Genomic DNA, 14,005 nt, shown 5'->3' on the forward strand with positions numbered 1-14,005 from the left:
TTCTTTAAAACTACATTGTCAGATAATTACAATATTAATTGTTTCAGTTCTTGCTCTGGTTAACTCTTAGTAAATGGCTCAGGCAGTAAAGAATCTGTCCCAGATTTCATTCTTGGGTTGGAAAGATCCCCTGGAGGTGGAAATGGCAACCCACTTCAGGATTCTTTCATGGGAAATCCCATGGACAGAGAGCCTGGTGGGCTACAGTCCATGGGGCTGCAAAGAGTCAGACATGACTGAGCAACTAACACTTCACACTTTACTTAGTATGATCTGGGGTAAGTTACTTAACTTATTTGTTTCCTCATTCTTAAATAGGTCTAATCATAGTACCTATATTGCAAGTTATTGCAAAGACTAAGAATTAATATACACAAAGAAATTCCAATCATGCTAGCAAGTTATAAGCCTTCAATAAACACTAATTCTTGCTTATTTTTATTATTTCTTTTTAATGTTTTGCTGTTCAGGAAAAAGAGCCTCAGAAAGTTTTCATTTACAAGTAGCTGCTGCTGCTACTGCTGCTGCTAAGTCGCTTCAGTTGTGTCTGACTCTGTGCGATCCCATAGACGGCAGCCCACCAGGCTTCCCCGTCCCTGGGATTCTCCAGGCAAGAACACTGGAGTGGGTTGCCATTTTATTCTCCAATGCATGAAAGTGAAAAGTGAAAGTGAAGTTGCTCAGTCGTGCCCAACTCTAGCGACCCCATGGACTGCAGCCTACCAGGCTCCTCCATCCATGGGATTTTCCAGGCAAAAGTACTGATGTGGGGTGCCATTGCCTTCTCCATCCAAGTAGCTAGGTGCATGTATCTCTTTAACGTTTTCCTATTTTTTTTTTTTCTTACAAGTGAATAGTGATCTTCTGACATAGTTGGTTCAGGTTTGCATGAACAGTCTTTGAGACATGCACAATGATGAAAAATCTAAGAGAACCATTAACCTGAAACAACTTAACACTGATGGACACATAACACCGTGGGATTCATAGCAGTCTACAAAATATCCCTCATGGTCTGCCCTTTCTAGCTCTTCTGTCTCACAAGTATCCCTCACCATCAGTTTCAAATTATTTTCAAATGGCCACAATCAAAAAACTTGGAAAAAAAATCCCTGGAAGCTGACTGAGTGACCATTCAGTAGCTCTCCATGAACTTTAAGTTTGCCATGTTAGCATGGAATTGTTTTCCTTTGGTTTTGATTTTGCCTTGAAGTTTGGAGGCCCTGACTCCCAGGTAAGGTTGAGAGTTGAGAGTTGTGGTCCAGGGATGCGTCTGGAAGTCAGGATACACAGCTCCTGGATTCCTAGCCTGGGTGTGGAGAGTGGGAGGCCAGGACCCCAGGGGAATGGTGAATGGGCAACACCAACCAGAGGTTAAAAAACATGCAACTCTCCACTGTTAATACAGTCCCAACCAAGCTTTTCACAACTGCTCAGAGACTCTTTGTGAAATCTCGGCTCATTATGCTAATGGCTTAACATAATTATGTTGTTGACAAGTGCTTCGTAAGAAATTATCTTGTTTTCCTATATAGGCAGAAAATTAATAGTGTTTAGTCTCAGCCACTACTTTATATATACATACATGCATACACACACACACACACACACACACACACACACACACACATCCTGCTTCTTGGAAAGTCAGGTGGGCCTGCACTGCCTTTTGGCATTTTTATTCACCATTTGGTGAATTCTTGGTTTCTTCCTATAACCAATTGCTCTTATACCCCACTACTGCAGCAACTGGAGTCAAGAAAATCCACCGTGGTGCTTGAGCTCTTGTAAACTAAGAAAGGTTAAATAGTTTTAAATCTCCTTCAAATGCAGAAACCAAGTACCTTAAATGGTGCACTTAAAAATTCCAACACACCCAAAGAGCACTTAAGATTTTCAAATTAATCGTTCTTCTCCACACACCAACCACCAGTCATCTCCAAAGCAGAGCTCTTTGGAAACATTTAAAACACTTCAAGAATGCTAAAATGCCATGTTCTTTGAAGAATGATTAGAAGCTGTAAGTGCTTCAGACATTTTTTTTTTCTTTTCATCTAAGCATCTCCATTTGAAAGCCTGTCAAGGTATAGGAATGGCAGGAAAAAAAAATTACAGGAGATCAAGATAGGGTGTCAAAACAAACTTACAATCTCCCAGGATGGTTTTATGAAGCAAAGCTGTCAATTTTGCTGTCATGGAGCTTCAGAATCACACCAGGTTTCCAGTTTTGTTTTTGTTTTTTTGTTTTTACTTTATTGTTCACAGTGGAATGGCAAGCTCTTTTGACCTTTTTGAAACTCAGCCTGGAGACATTTAAGTTCTCCTGCTCCTCCTCTAATTACATAAGTTCTAGCTTCAAATAGATAGTAATGAGATGCTTTCCAGATGGGAAATACATTTTCCTACATTTGGGGAAAAGCATGTTACTGAAGTCAAAACGTGCAAGCACATCCTCTTGAGATCTGGGCTGCATTTCCTGTCTTCTACCCTCTGCCCTACGCATGGCCATGGTCAGTTACCGGGGGCCCAGCGAAGGTCTGTGGAGGCAGCTGATTTCAGCACATCCTCATGGGGAAGAGGACTTGAATGGCTGCAGCCCCATTCTCTCTTGGTAGTGGCAGTGGGGTTGAGAATTAAGAATACCGTGTCATCTGTCTCTCTCCACGCTGGCAACACCATGTTGTGTGTTTTTATTTTTTGGTTGGTTGTTTGGGGGGATTTTTATTTTATATTGGGGTATAGTTTACTTAAAATGTTGTGTTAGTTTCAGATGTTTAATTAAAGTGGTTTAATTACACATACACAATTTATTTTATATTGGGGTATAGTTTACTTAAAATGTTGTGTTAGTTTCAGATGTTTAATTAAGGTGGTTTAATTATACATACACACGTATCCTTTCTTTTCAGGCTCTTTTCCCATGTAGATTATTACAGAGTGTTGAGTAGAATTCCCTGTGCTGTACAGTAGGTCTTCGTTGGTTATCTATTTTTATATAGTAGTGTGCATCTGTTAATCCCAGCCTCCTCATTTTTCACCGTCCCCCTTTCCCCCTTTGGGAGCCGTAAGTTTGTTTTCAAAGTCTGTATGTCTGTTTCTGTTTTATAAATAAGTTCATCTGTATCAATGGCACCCCACTCCAGTACTCTTGCCTGGCGAATCCCATGGACGGAGGGGCCTGGTGGGCTGCAGTTCATGGGGTCGCTAAGAGTCAGACACGACTGAGCGACTTCACTTTCACTTTTCACTTTCATGCATTGGAGGAGGAAATGGCAACCCACTCCAGTGTTCTTGCCTGGAGAATCCCAGGGACGCGGGAGCCTGGTGGGCTGCCATCTATGGGGTCGCACAGAGTCGGACACGACTGAAGCGACTTAGCAGCAGCAGCAGCAGCAGTATCAGTTTTTTAGAGTCCACGTATAAGTGATATCATAGGATATTTGCCTTTCTGGCTTATTTTACTTAGTATGATCATCTCTAGGTCCATCCATGTCATTGCAAAATGACTTTGTTTCCTTCTTTTTTTGTAGCTGAGTAATATTCCATTGTAAATGTACCACATCTTCCTTATCCATTCATCCACTGATGGACATTTAGGCTGCATCCATGTCTTAGCTACTGTAGATTGTGCTGCTGTGGACAGGGGGTTGAGAAATAAGTGGGTAACCTCTGTTTCTTTCCACACTGGCCACACCGTGTTGTTTGACTACCGTCCTGCCCTCTTGATGTCAGAGCAGGGCTTCTCGACTTTAGCTGCATCGAGATCACAGGAGAAGTTTGTTCAAGCACAGACGGCTTGTCTACAAACCAAACTTGAGAAATAGCTGCTCTGGAAAAGTAAGACCGCCTTCTGCTTGGTTTTCACAAAATTGACATGACCTGGCAGCTTATTTTCTGCTTGCAAGGGTGTCCTTGCTCTTGTCATCTTGCTGGTCTGTGCCCCAGGATATCTCTGGAACCAATGCAAGACACATCATCTTTCCATCACTTCCTTTTCTTTGTGTTAATATTCATCACTCTGCTAATGCATCCTGGATATCCTTTCCCTTGTTATTTCAGAAGTTTTAGTTCACAGTTCCACTGAACTCTGATCCCTGGTTCTGGAGACATTTTCCTGGATTCAGGAGGAAAAAGTTCTTTTTCCTGTTCAGGGTCCCTGTAAAAGAAAAATTATCCCTGATGAGTTAAACAGGCAAGAAAGACTTTACCCATATCTAATCCAGTGAGGTCAAGACTCTTGGAGTAGGAGAGAGAAACTAAACTCAGAAACAAAGACAGGAGAGTCTGTAAGTGCGCTACAGAAAGATGCTAGAGGAGCTTACATAGGTGATGGGTCAATTTAATTAGACCCCTTGTGTTTACTGATTGGTGCAGAGACTAGCAGAGAAAGACACCATTTTTTTCTTGAGGATTATACTTCAAAGGCATGGCTCCCACATCCTTAAGAAAGACCTTTCCTGGTTGTAAAACTGGTAAGAGACTGGGAGAAGATTTGCATCTTAAAGGAACAAAGATGCTCTATGGAAAGGGAGGAAGGGGGCCTATAATCAGGAAGAAATCTATCTAAAGCATGTTAAACTAAGGGAAACTTCAAGGGCATCGTCCTCATCTCTACTCATCCTTTAGTCTGGTGACTTGTATTTTACAAAAGAAGACATTGAGATCTAAAAAAAAGAAGTCACTTCCGGAGGAAAATACAAGGAATTCTGGAAGAGCTAGAGCCAAAACTCCCTCCCTGGGGAATGAATGGTGCACTCCCTTCTCCAAGGGAGTCTGCCCCTACCCTTCCCTTTCTGCCCCAGCCTTTCCCTGGATTTCCTTTTGTCTGCCTTGTTATCTCTTCCCCGGTCTCTTTCCATCTTTCCCTTTTCGTGTGTCCCTCTTGCGTGTTCACCTATGGCTGTCACCCTGGAATCTTCTCTCCTCACCTCCCACCAGCTGCCCTCCAGGTCCAACTTCCGACTTCTGAGCAACCCATTGTGAATAGTGTTGCGTTTCTGGGCAGCATCTCCTGGAACTTGATCAGGCCTGGTGAGGGCCCTGGTCCCACAGGTTCTTGCTGGAATGACCCTAGTGTAAACACGTCACCTGTAGGCTTCAAGCGTGGTCCCTGGAATTGTGTTGCCTCTGTTTGAACTCAGACTTCTCCACTGCACTTGGGAAATTTACCTAGTATCTCTGAGGATCAGCTCTCATCTGCAAAGCACTGTTGCTGTGCAAAGTAGATTAGATAATTCATACAGAATTATCAGTGTGGCACTTGGCCACACTGACATACTGGTTAAATATTTGCTGTTGCTATCATTAAGTCCCTGAAAAAAGAAAACACAAACCCCTCTCAGTGCCCAAAGTAGTAAAGTTCTCAAATATTAATTTTTTATAAAACTGTGATCATTTCTACTCCTGTGCCTTTTTTCACCATTGGTAGCATCCATTTTTAATCAAGAACTGCCATTAATTCTGGCTATATGTAGAATATTGCTTTACCTGATTCTAGATGACTGATATTCAGAAACTGTTCAAAGCTGGTTAGACACCAGCCAGGCTGCACGATCATGGCTGAGCCATCCCTTCAAAGACTCTCGCTGGTTCCATCTTTGCAAGTGTTGAGAGTTTAAGCCGAATTTACTTTTCCTTCTTCTCTTTCTTTTAACCTGTGGCCCCTATATTTACCTCATCTCGTCATTGTTCCTATTGAAGCTGCTGCTTTTTCTCAGCCAGTAGAAGGAAATGATATTGCCTGTCAATGATCAGTGGCCATCTTCCAAAAGCCAAGGTGAAATCATCTTTTGGATTTTATAGAGGCACATCCATCTATGTGTATCCATCTCCAGCACCAACACACATGCCCAGGCTGGGCCTAGATTCTTTCTTGGGCCCCAGTTTTTCTCACTGTCTAACCCATCTGCCTGGACGCAGGCTGAATCAATTGTGTGTGACCTTCAATGCCTGGAGGCAGAAAGTGTTCCTGTATTATTACTGCTGTTGTTGTTGTTGACTCTTAAGTGTCAGACTTGGACTATAGCCTCACGTCATAGACACGAGTCCACAGACACACACTACAGCTTGCAGTGAGCAGCGACTTCAGGATCAGGCATGTTAGCCGTGTGTTCCCACAGCTACCCTTACCATTCCCACATTTCCCTTTAGATCCTTTCTTTTTCTGCCCATATGTTTTTTAAACTAATTTTTATTGGAGTATATTACTTGACCATGTGTTCGTTTCTACTGTACAGAAAACAGAATCAGCCATACATATATTCCACTTCCACTTCCACTCTTTTGGATTCCCTTCCCATTTAGATCACCACAGAGCATTGATTAGAGCTCCTTGTAGATTCTCAATTAGTTATCTGTTTCATGCATAGTATCGGTAGTGCACATACTTCAGTCGCAGTCTCCCAATTCATCCCTCCCCCTTTGCACCCATATATTATTCAGAGCCGTATCACCATTAGTCAGATGAACCATCTTGAATTCACCTGCAACTTGATCATTCTGAATAATCAAAAAAGCACTAGAGATTCCCACCGAGAACCCTGGTGTCGGTCAGTACTGGGTCATGGTCAAATCTAGATCAGTCTGCCTAGACCACATCCCAGCTGGGTCATTATCTGGCTGTATGAGTTGGCTTGAGTTAGCTGCCTTCTCTGTGCTTCCATTTCCCTCCCTGTGTGCGCAATCATAGTCCTTCAAATTACAGGTTTTATCAAGATGTTCACACATACTACGCACCCAGTAAATATCACTATCCTTCTAATTCAGGATAACTTGACTTTTATTTTTATATACTCTTATGTGTCCCTTAAAAGAGTCAATGAGAAAATAATTTAATTACCCTCCAACATTGATAATTCTCTACTTTGAAGGACAAGAAATGGTCTCTCTGAGAAGGAATGCGGCAACATAGTCATGACTATTTTTGCCCAATTCTGAATGTGTTCAATTCAGATAACTTAGTTTAAGATTTTAAGCCACTCTACCATGTTTGATTCGAATTTGAAAATACATTCACACCTTGTATTCAAAAATAAAAACAAAAATATTACCACACTCTCTAGTGGTCCCTTTTCTCTGCAGTCACATTATATTCCTCTCACTTATTTTAAACGTTCTCCAGTTTAAGGGCATGTTTTAGAATCCTCAAAACAATCTTAAATATTCTTTATATATATATTAACCTCTAGTGACATAGAACAATGAATTTTTAATGATATAAATCAATAGTGTGGGCTAATAGATTTTAAAGTTTCTTATACTCCACTCTTACAAGCCGTGGTGTCACTCAATCCATTAGTCTGAATCCACAGATGTAGAAATTTGGCTTGGTGCAGTTTCTCTCTGAGGCTCTGATTTAATATTCAGGGCCCCAAAACAACCATGGTCAAGGGCGCTGGAGCTGCCTGGCTCTGGTTGTTGGTGTCTCATGGACTTGGAATGTAGCTTTTCTTGTCCACATTGGAGGGAAAGGGAGATGATTAGCATTTAATTCCATCTCGGTGACTTCTGTACACTGACCCAGTTACCTGCGTATGTGAAAAATCGTCAGTCCACAAGTCCCCGCCGTGGTCTTGTGTCATCTGAAGAATAATCAGTCATTATCATAATGGCCAAGACCTCCTTGATTTACCACTTGATCATATTAATAATGTGAATATGAAAGATCTGGTGCAGATCTTAAGTACTTCCTAGATCTTAATTAAAAGGAATGAGCCAGTTCTTCTCACATTTGAAGGAAAAGATCACTTCTGATTATGACCTTTTCAAAATTCAGGTTTATGGATGTTGAAGAACCAGTACTTTAGAACCATCTACATGACCGTGGACTCCTCCTTAAACTGCAGTCATTTTAACCTCCGTCGCAGTCATTTTAACTTTTATATATTTATTTATTTGGCTTCAGTGGACAGGAATTTGAGCAAAGTCTGGGAGACAGTGGAGGACAGAGGAGCCTGGCATGCTGTAGTCCATGGGGTTACAAAGAGTCAGACACCAGACAGGACTTAGTGACTGAATAACAACATTTATTTGGCTTCATCGGGTCTTAGTTAACAGCATGTAGGATCTTCTTTGAATCAGGAGAGATCTTTCATTACAGTGCATGGACTCTCTAGTAGTGGTATGTGAGCTTATTTGCTGCACATCATGTGAGATCTCTGTTCCCCCAACAGGGATGGAACCCATGTCCCCTGCATTGCAAGGTGGATTCTTAACCACTGGACCACCAGGGAAGTCCCCAGTTATTTTAGTGTTGTACTCAAGCTCAGTGAGACCTTTCCACATCATTCTTTACTTGAGGAGACAGGAATTTTCAGGCACTGAGTTCCGAGCTTTATGGTACCGTTTACCAGCTCATCACCCTAGCAGTGTGCAAGATGCCAGGAACTGAGGGCTCATTCTTCATCTCTCTTTTCCTGGGAATCTGATACATCTGAAAAATATGTGACAAATATTTCAATAAAATGTGGGAGAGGCATTAGTTAGTCTCATCCTGCAGCAGACACCTCAGATTCTTTAGTGATGGACTGTTCACAGTAAGGAGTGGTTTCTCTCCCCTTCTCCATGTGGAATGACTCATTGATATATGTCTCTCTGGTAGGTTCCGAGTCCTCCAGCAGTGCAGGCTCCTCAGGATCGCTGTCACGCACGTATCCGCCTCTCCAGAGCACTCCGCTGGTCTCGGGCATGGCAGCCACTTCTCCTGGCTGTGTGACCTACCCAGAGAATGGGATGGGGGGCCAGGTCGCTCCCAGCAGCACCAGCTACATCCTTCTTCCGCTCGAAGCTGCCACAGGCATCCCACCCGGAAGCATCCTCCTTAATCCACACACAGGTTTGTTCATCACCTCTCTTTGACTGAGACACAAGATCAGAGGTCTTGAATTTGAATTTGAGCTTTTGAATTTTCTATCCAGTGGTCTGAAAATTCCTGGGGCCTAAATGGTGGTGGAGGGTCTTGTTTTAGGAAGAGCAGATCTATAGAGAGCTGGAATCTGTATCTCAGTATCAATATCAATATTAATGTGGAAATCAAAATACAGATACTTTCCAGATATATATTTTTCTCTCTGGTCTCTCTTCCCTGGGCATGGTCTCCCTCATGTATTCCTGGGAGCTAAGATCAGAAACTGTTGAGTGATAAACTGTGAGGTACTCATTGAAAATGGATATTTCTCAGGCTAAATCCATGGTTAGCTTGTTGTTGTTCAAAGTGTTTTCACATCCAAGATAATTTCAGGAACTTGAGATCTCAGTTGGACACAGAGCAGATTCTTCATTACATAAACTGTCTTCTCATCTGACAACCCCACACGTATCCCACTGGGAAATAAGGGACAGAAGTGGCAAGGGAATACAGAGGACAGGGTCTTATGTATTTCGGGAATTTTAGGGTTAGGCTGGTTTTGGTGGGATTTGGAAAATTGCTCATTTCATGACTACTGTTTCTTTCATGATGAATGGGCATTGTTGGCTTTTGTTTTTTACTTATTTAAAATCGAAGTATAGTTCTATAACACTGTGTAAGTTACAGGTGCGAAATACAGTGCTTTACAATTTTTAAAGTTTATACTCCATTTATAGTTATTGTAAAACACTGGCTATATTCCCCATGTTGTACAATGTATCCTTGTGGTTTGTTCACCTAATAGTTTGTACATCTTAAATTGCTTAGTACTTATTTAATTTCTCTAGTGGTCAGTTAACTTGCACAATAACTTCAGAGGACCCAGAGCACTGGGCAGATAGACTAATGAACACCTGCTCTGTGAGGGATACTTCTCAACCTGAGGCAGTTTTCGCATGCATCCAAGACCATTTGGCAATATCTGCAGATATTTTGATTATCATGACCTGGGGAGGAGGGGCTCCTACTGGCATCTAAGGAGAGAGACCAGAGATGCTACTACACATCTCCAAATGCACAGGACAGCCCCTGACACCAGAAGATTATCCATCCCCAAGATGTCAGTAGTGCCAGGGCTGGGGAACCCTGGGTTGGGAGGCTTGACATCAGTAAGTCATTTCTCTAGAAACCTTTGAAAGAAATGGAAAAAATTTTTGAATTTTCTCAAAATTTATCTGTGGTTTGGTTTAGATTATTCCAGAGTATTTCTTTGATGAACTAAAATTTTAAATGCAGCGCTGGTTAAGAATCTCATAAAAGTGCTGTGACTCCATGTTTTCACATGTCTAGTAATTAGGAAATTCAGAGATGCGTAAGCATGATAGTAAAATACTTACTTGAATAATTGCGACATTTTCATGAAAGCATATGGCACATTCTCAAGGCACGGTGTGTGACTGAGACATTTTGAAAATGCCATAAACTTGAGGGGAAAGAAGGCGTAATCATTTTATTGAAAACCATTTGAAAGCTTTCAGATTAGATACTTGTAAGGAGGATATTAGATTGCTTTTATTTTATCTGGATCATTGTAAGCACTATAAAGGAAATGAAAAGAAAACCAAGATCATATCCATTACTCTGGGCATAGATCAAAGTGTGATCCGATGCTGTCAGCTTAAATTCTTTCATTTTTAATTGAGATAGGGAGGGTTTGTAGACAAGAGTATCCACTAGGCGTAGTTTTGAGTGGTATGTTTTAACCAGAATTTCAGAGTGTTTCCAAAAAGCTCAACAGAGTATTTTTTAGGGGACAATGATTTGTAATGATAGCGTGGATGTGCGTGTGTATGTGTATATTATCATCTATAATCTTGTTTATAGAAAAGAGAAGACAGTGCTTCCTGGTGCCAAGTCCCAATTTTTATACATTGGCATGAGTAATTTAGAGCTGTTATTGAAATATCTCTTTTGCAAAAGAGTCCTAACTAAAGAAAAGGATCTAATAACACTATTGAACAGAGTCTCCAGTCATGACACTCTCCCTAGACCAGGAGGAAAATGTACTGAATTATTCTTGCCATGATGCGTGGTGAGATGTTAAGTTGTGATGTTTCTTTTTTTCCAGAATGTGTTTATTTTTGTCAGTTAAAAATATGCACAAAATCCCCTCCTGGTTTGGTGGTTAGGACTTGGGCTTGCCATGGCCCCACACTGCATACCTGGCCAGGACACTAAGATCCTGCAAGCTACGTGATACAGCCAAAAAAGGGAAAGAAAAAAAAGTGTACATATATAGATATATATGTGTCATATATCATATTTATGTGTGTATATGTGTATTTCTGGTGTGTTGTATGTGAGTCTGTCTCAGGCTATTAATCTCTCTTTCTTTAAGATTTTTTTTGATACAGATCACTTTTAAAGTCTTTATTGAATGTTATAATATTGTTTCTGTGAGGCATGTGGGATCTGAGCTCCCCAATCAGGGACTGAACCCACAATCCCTGCATTGGAAGGCAACATTTTAATCACTGGACTGCCAGGGAAGTCCCTATCTAATCTCTTACATGATACTACTATTAAAACTGGAAAGTTGCCTCCTTTGGGCTGAAATTCATCTTTCTCTGGCATTGCTGGCCCCTCCTAGAATCCACACCTCTTACCCTTTCTTAACCCTTTCCTAACTACCTATCTGCCAATACGTGATAGAAACGCAACCCAGAGCCTGTGACTACTTTGCTTCTTGTGTGAATTGCTTCAGGGTCCATTTCCCAGTTACCAGCACATTCCTGAGCTTGCGGGGAGGAGCCACACTTGGTTATATTTTTTGCCTCCCTGGAGTGGATGATGAAGTAGCCTGAGGCACTGTGCTCAGATGTAGGTCCTCAACAATTACATATTTTTGAAACAGTGTCTACTATTCATCATCCCTGCTGATGTGGAGAGTAGAGCAGTTTTTCATCCAGTGTCATATATCTGAGAATGTGCCTCATGTGTAAAATGATGATGGATAAAATATCTGTCTTAAGCAGGAAGAAGACAAGCAATGATTTGAAATTCTAAGGTGCCTGTCCATCATTTGTCTGCTAACTGAAACAAAAATGAAACTTCCTTTGTCGGCACAACAGACCGGGCTTTTACTTGACACTGAATATTTGGCAACTGAAACCAACCCATCCATATACATTCTTGTGGTTCCCCAGATACAACCAGGACTTTTTACTTTGTCTGGCTTTAGACTCAGCTCCCACTTGGTCCATTTCTAACTCTGGACCTGCGTTGACCGCTGTTTCTTTGCTTTGTGTGCATCTGGATGAAGGAATCAGAGGCTCTTTGCTCGAGAGTTATCTCTGGACCATGCCTTCATCCTTGCCAGGCAAGCCTGGGTTTGACTCTTGAGATGCACCTTCCTCCAGCTGTCTTAGACTCAGCGTCCTTCGGGAAATTTCTAGCCGAAGGCTCATCTTTGGCAGTTTTCTGTCAACGTGGTGCTATCCAGAGATGTCAACAGGCATTGGCATCCCTCACGCCCTTGTTAGTGTCTGGGTATGTTGTTTTGCCACTTTGCTCTGCTTTTGTCTGGCTAAAGTTCAGGAGCGTGAGATGCAAGAATGCACCATCTGCAAGGACTTTCTGAGCTGCCTTTGAGGGCTGGTTAGTTCCGAATGCTCCTCGTGGGCTTCCATAATGCTCTGTGTTTTGTTTTTCACAGGACGTCTAGAATCAATTTATCTGAACTGCTCCTGCCTTGAGCTTGAATGCGCCATGAATTTTTTTGTGTGCTGTCTAAAAACATGTCTTTGCAAGACCTGAAGTAATCTTTGCTTATCCATAACCATCAGCTTCTTTGTCATTTGACTGCTCACTTTTTAAGAACTAGGAAGGAAAACATTTTTCCCAACATACCCTCCCTTTCTTTATAAATAAATACTCTTCTGCCAGGTACATAGTGGCCATGCTTTAGTATGGGAAACCAAGAGCTTATAATTACTTTCTTTTTAGTGTGAACTGCCCCTGGATTCATTTCCTTGTTACCAGCCCATTTGTAAGCCCTTTCTGAGGAGAGGTCCTACTGAGTTTTTTGTTTTTGTTTTGCATCCCTGGATAACAGAGCCTCGGTCCCATGCAGGGGCTCAGTCATTATCCATTAGTAACATAATGTCGGCTGCACATTACACATGTCGATGTGAAGAGCGGAGACGTTTTTCACCGCAAGGCACGTGTTTGAGAGTGGTGGGTGCTCTGCATTCAAACCCGGGCTCGGCTCATAGCCCTGGCTTACTGCTGTCACTACGCCCTCTCTACCTGCCAGGACCCGTGCCAGGCCTGCTGGGCACGCTTCTGCAATTCTGACGTGAAAGCCTCTGCTAAGTGGGATAGTCCTAGAGCTCGTGAGCCTTTCTCCTCTGGTTTTCAGCTGCTGTCATTCAAACTAGCTGTCTGTACTCAGTCGTAATTGCACCTGGATTGGTGAATAGGTAGAAAACAGAGAGGCCATCAGAGCCTGATTTGAAAACCAAGAGTCACCTCCCGGCCCTCGTAGGAAATTGTTTTTGGTCTCTTCCCTGGCATCTGTCTTGACTCTTTTTATTTTCCTCAGTTCTCTCCATTGTTCCTTGGTGAGCATAAAAAGCAATCTTTTATACTATGTTCTCTTTCCAGAAGAGCCTGTCCCCTCTCCCTACCCAAGTGAATTCTTCCCATGGATTGTAGCACGCCAGGCTCCTCTGTCTATGGGATTCTCCAGGCACGAATAATGGAGTGGGTTGCCATTTCCTTCTCCCTAAGTATGGTCAATTTTTCACACTTCCTTTTTTCTCACTGGGGTAAATCAAAAGTCTCAGAAATAGTGGGACTTCTCTGGTCCAATAATTAAGACTCTACGTTTCCAATGAAGGGGGCAGGGTTCGATCCCTGGTCAGGAAACTAACATCCCACATGCCACATGGTGTGACCAAAAATCCACAAATAGCAGTTTTAAAAAAAAATCCAATTTAAGAAAAAGTGATAGAAATAGTAAAGTTCATTTTCTTTTTGTTTTCCATCTTTGCATGTTTGTGTTTATGTGTGTGTGTGAGCATAGAGTAAGGCTGACTTGAAAGTGATTTCATATGTAGTTGCTATTTTTTTTTAATGTTAAGAACCTAAAATTTTCCT

General features: G+C 41.8%; 1 protein-coding gene across 20 annotated transcripts in view; it reads left to right on the forward strand.

Moving 5' to 3' along the window:
- Positions 1 to 14,005, forward strand: part of ARPP21 (cAMP regulated phosphoprotein 21) — a 164,064-nt gene that overhangs the window by 87,582 nt on the left and 62,477 nt on the right. For all 20 annotated transcript variants that reach the window (XM_070777372.1, XM_019984570.2, XM_019984574.2 and 17 more), the window contains one exon: positions 8,600 to 8,833. In XM_070777372.1, the coding sequence (XP_070633473.1) occupies positions 8,600 to 8,833 (234 nt within the window). The remainder of the gene's footprint in view (positions 1 to 8,599; positions 8,834 to 14,005) is intronic.

The sequence above is a fragment of the Bos indicus genome, chromosome 22 (genome assembly GCF_029378745.1).
Source record: "Bos indicus isolate NIAB-ARS_2022 breed Sahiwal x Tharparkar chromosome 22, NIAB-ARS_B.indTharparkar_mat_pri_1.0, whole genome shotgun sequence".
Lineage (NCBI taxonomy): Eukaryota > Metazoa > Chordata > Mammalia > Artiodactyla > Bovidae > Bos > Bos indicus.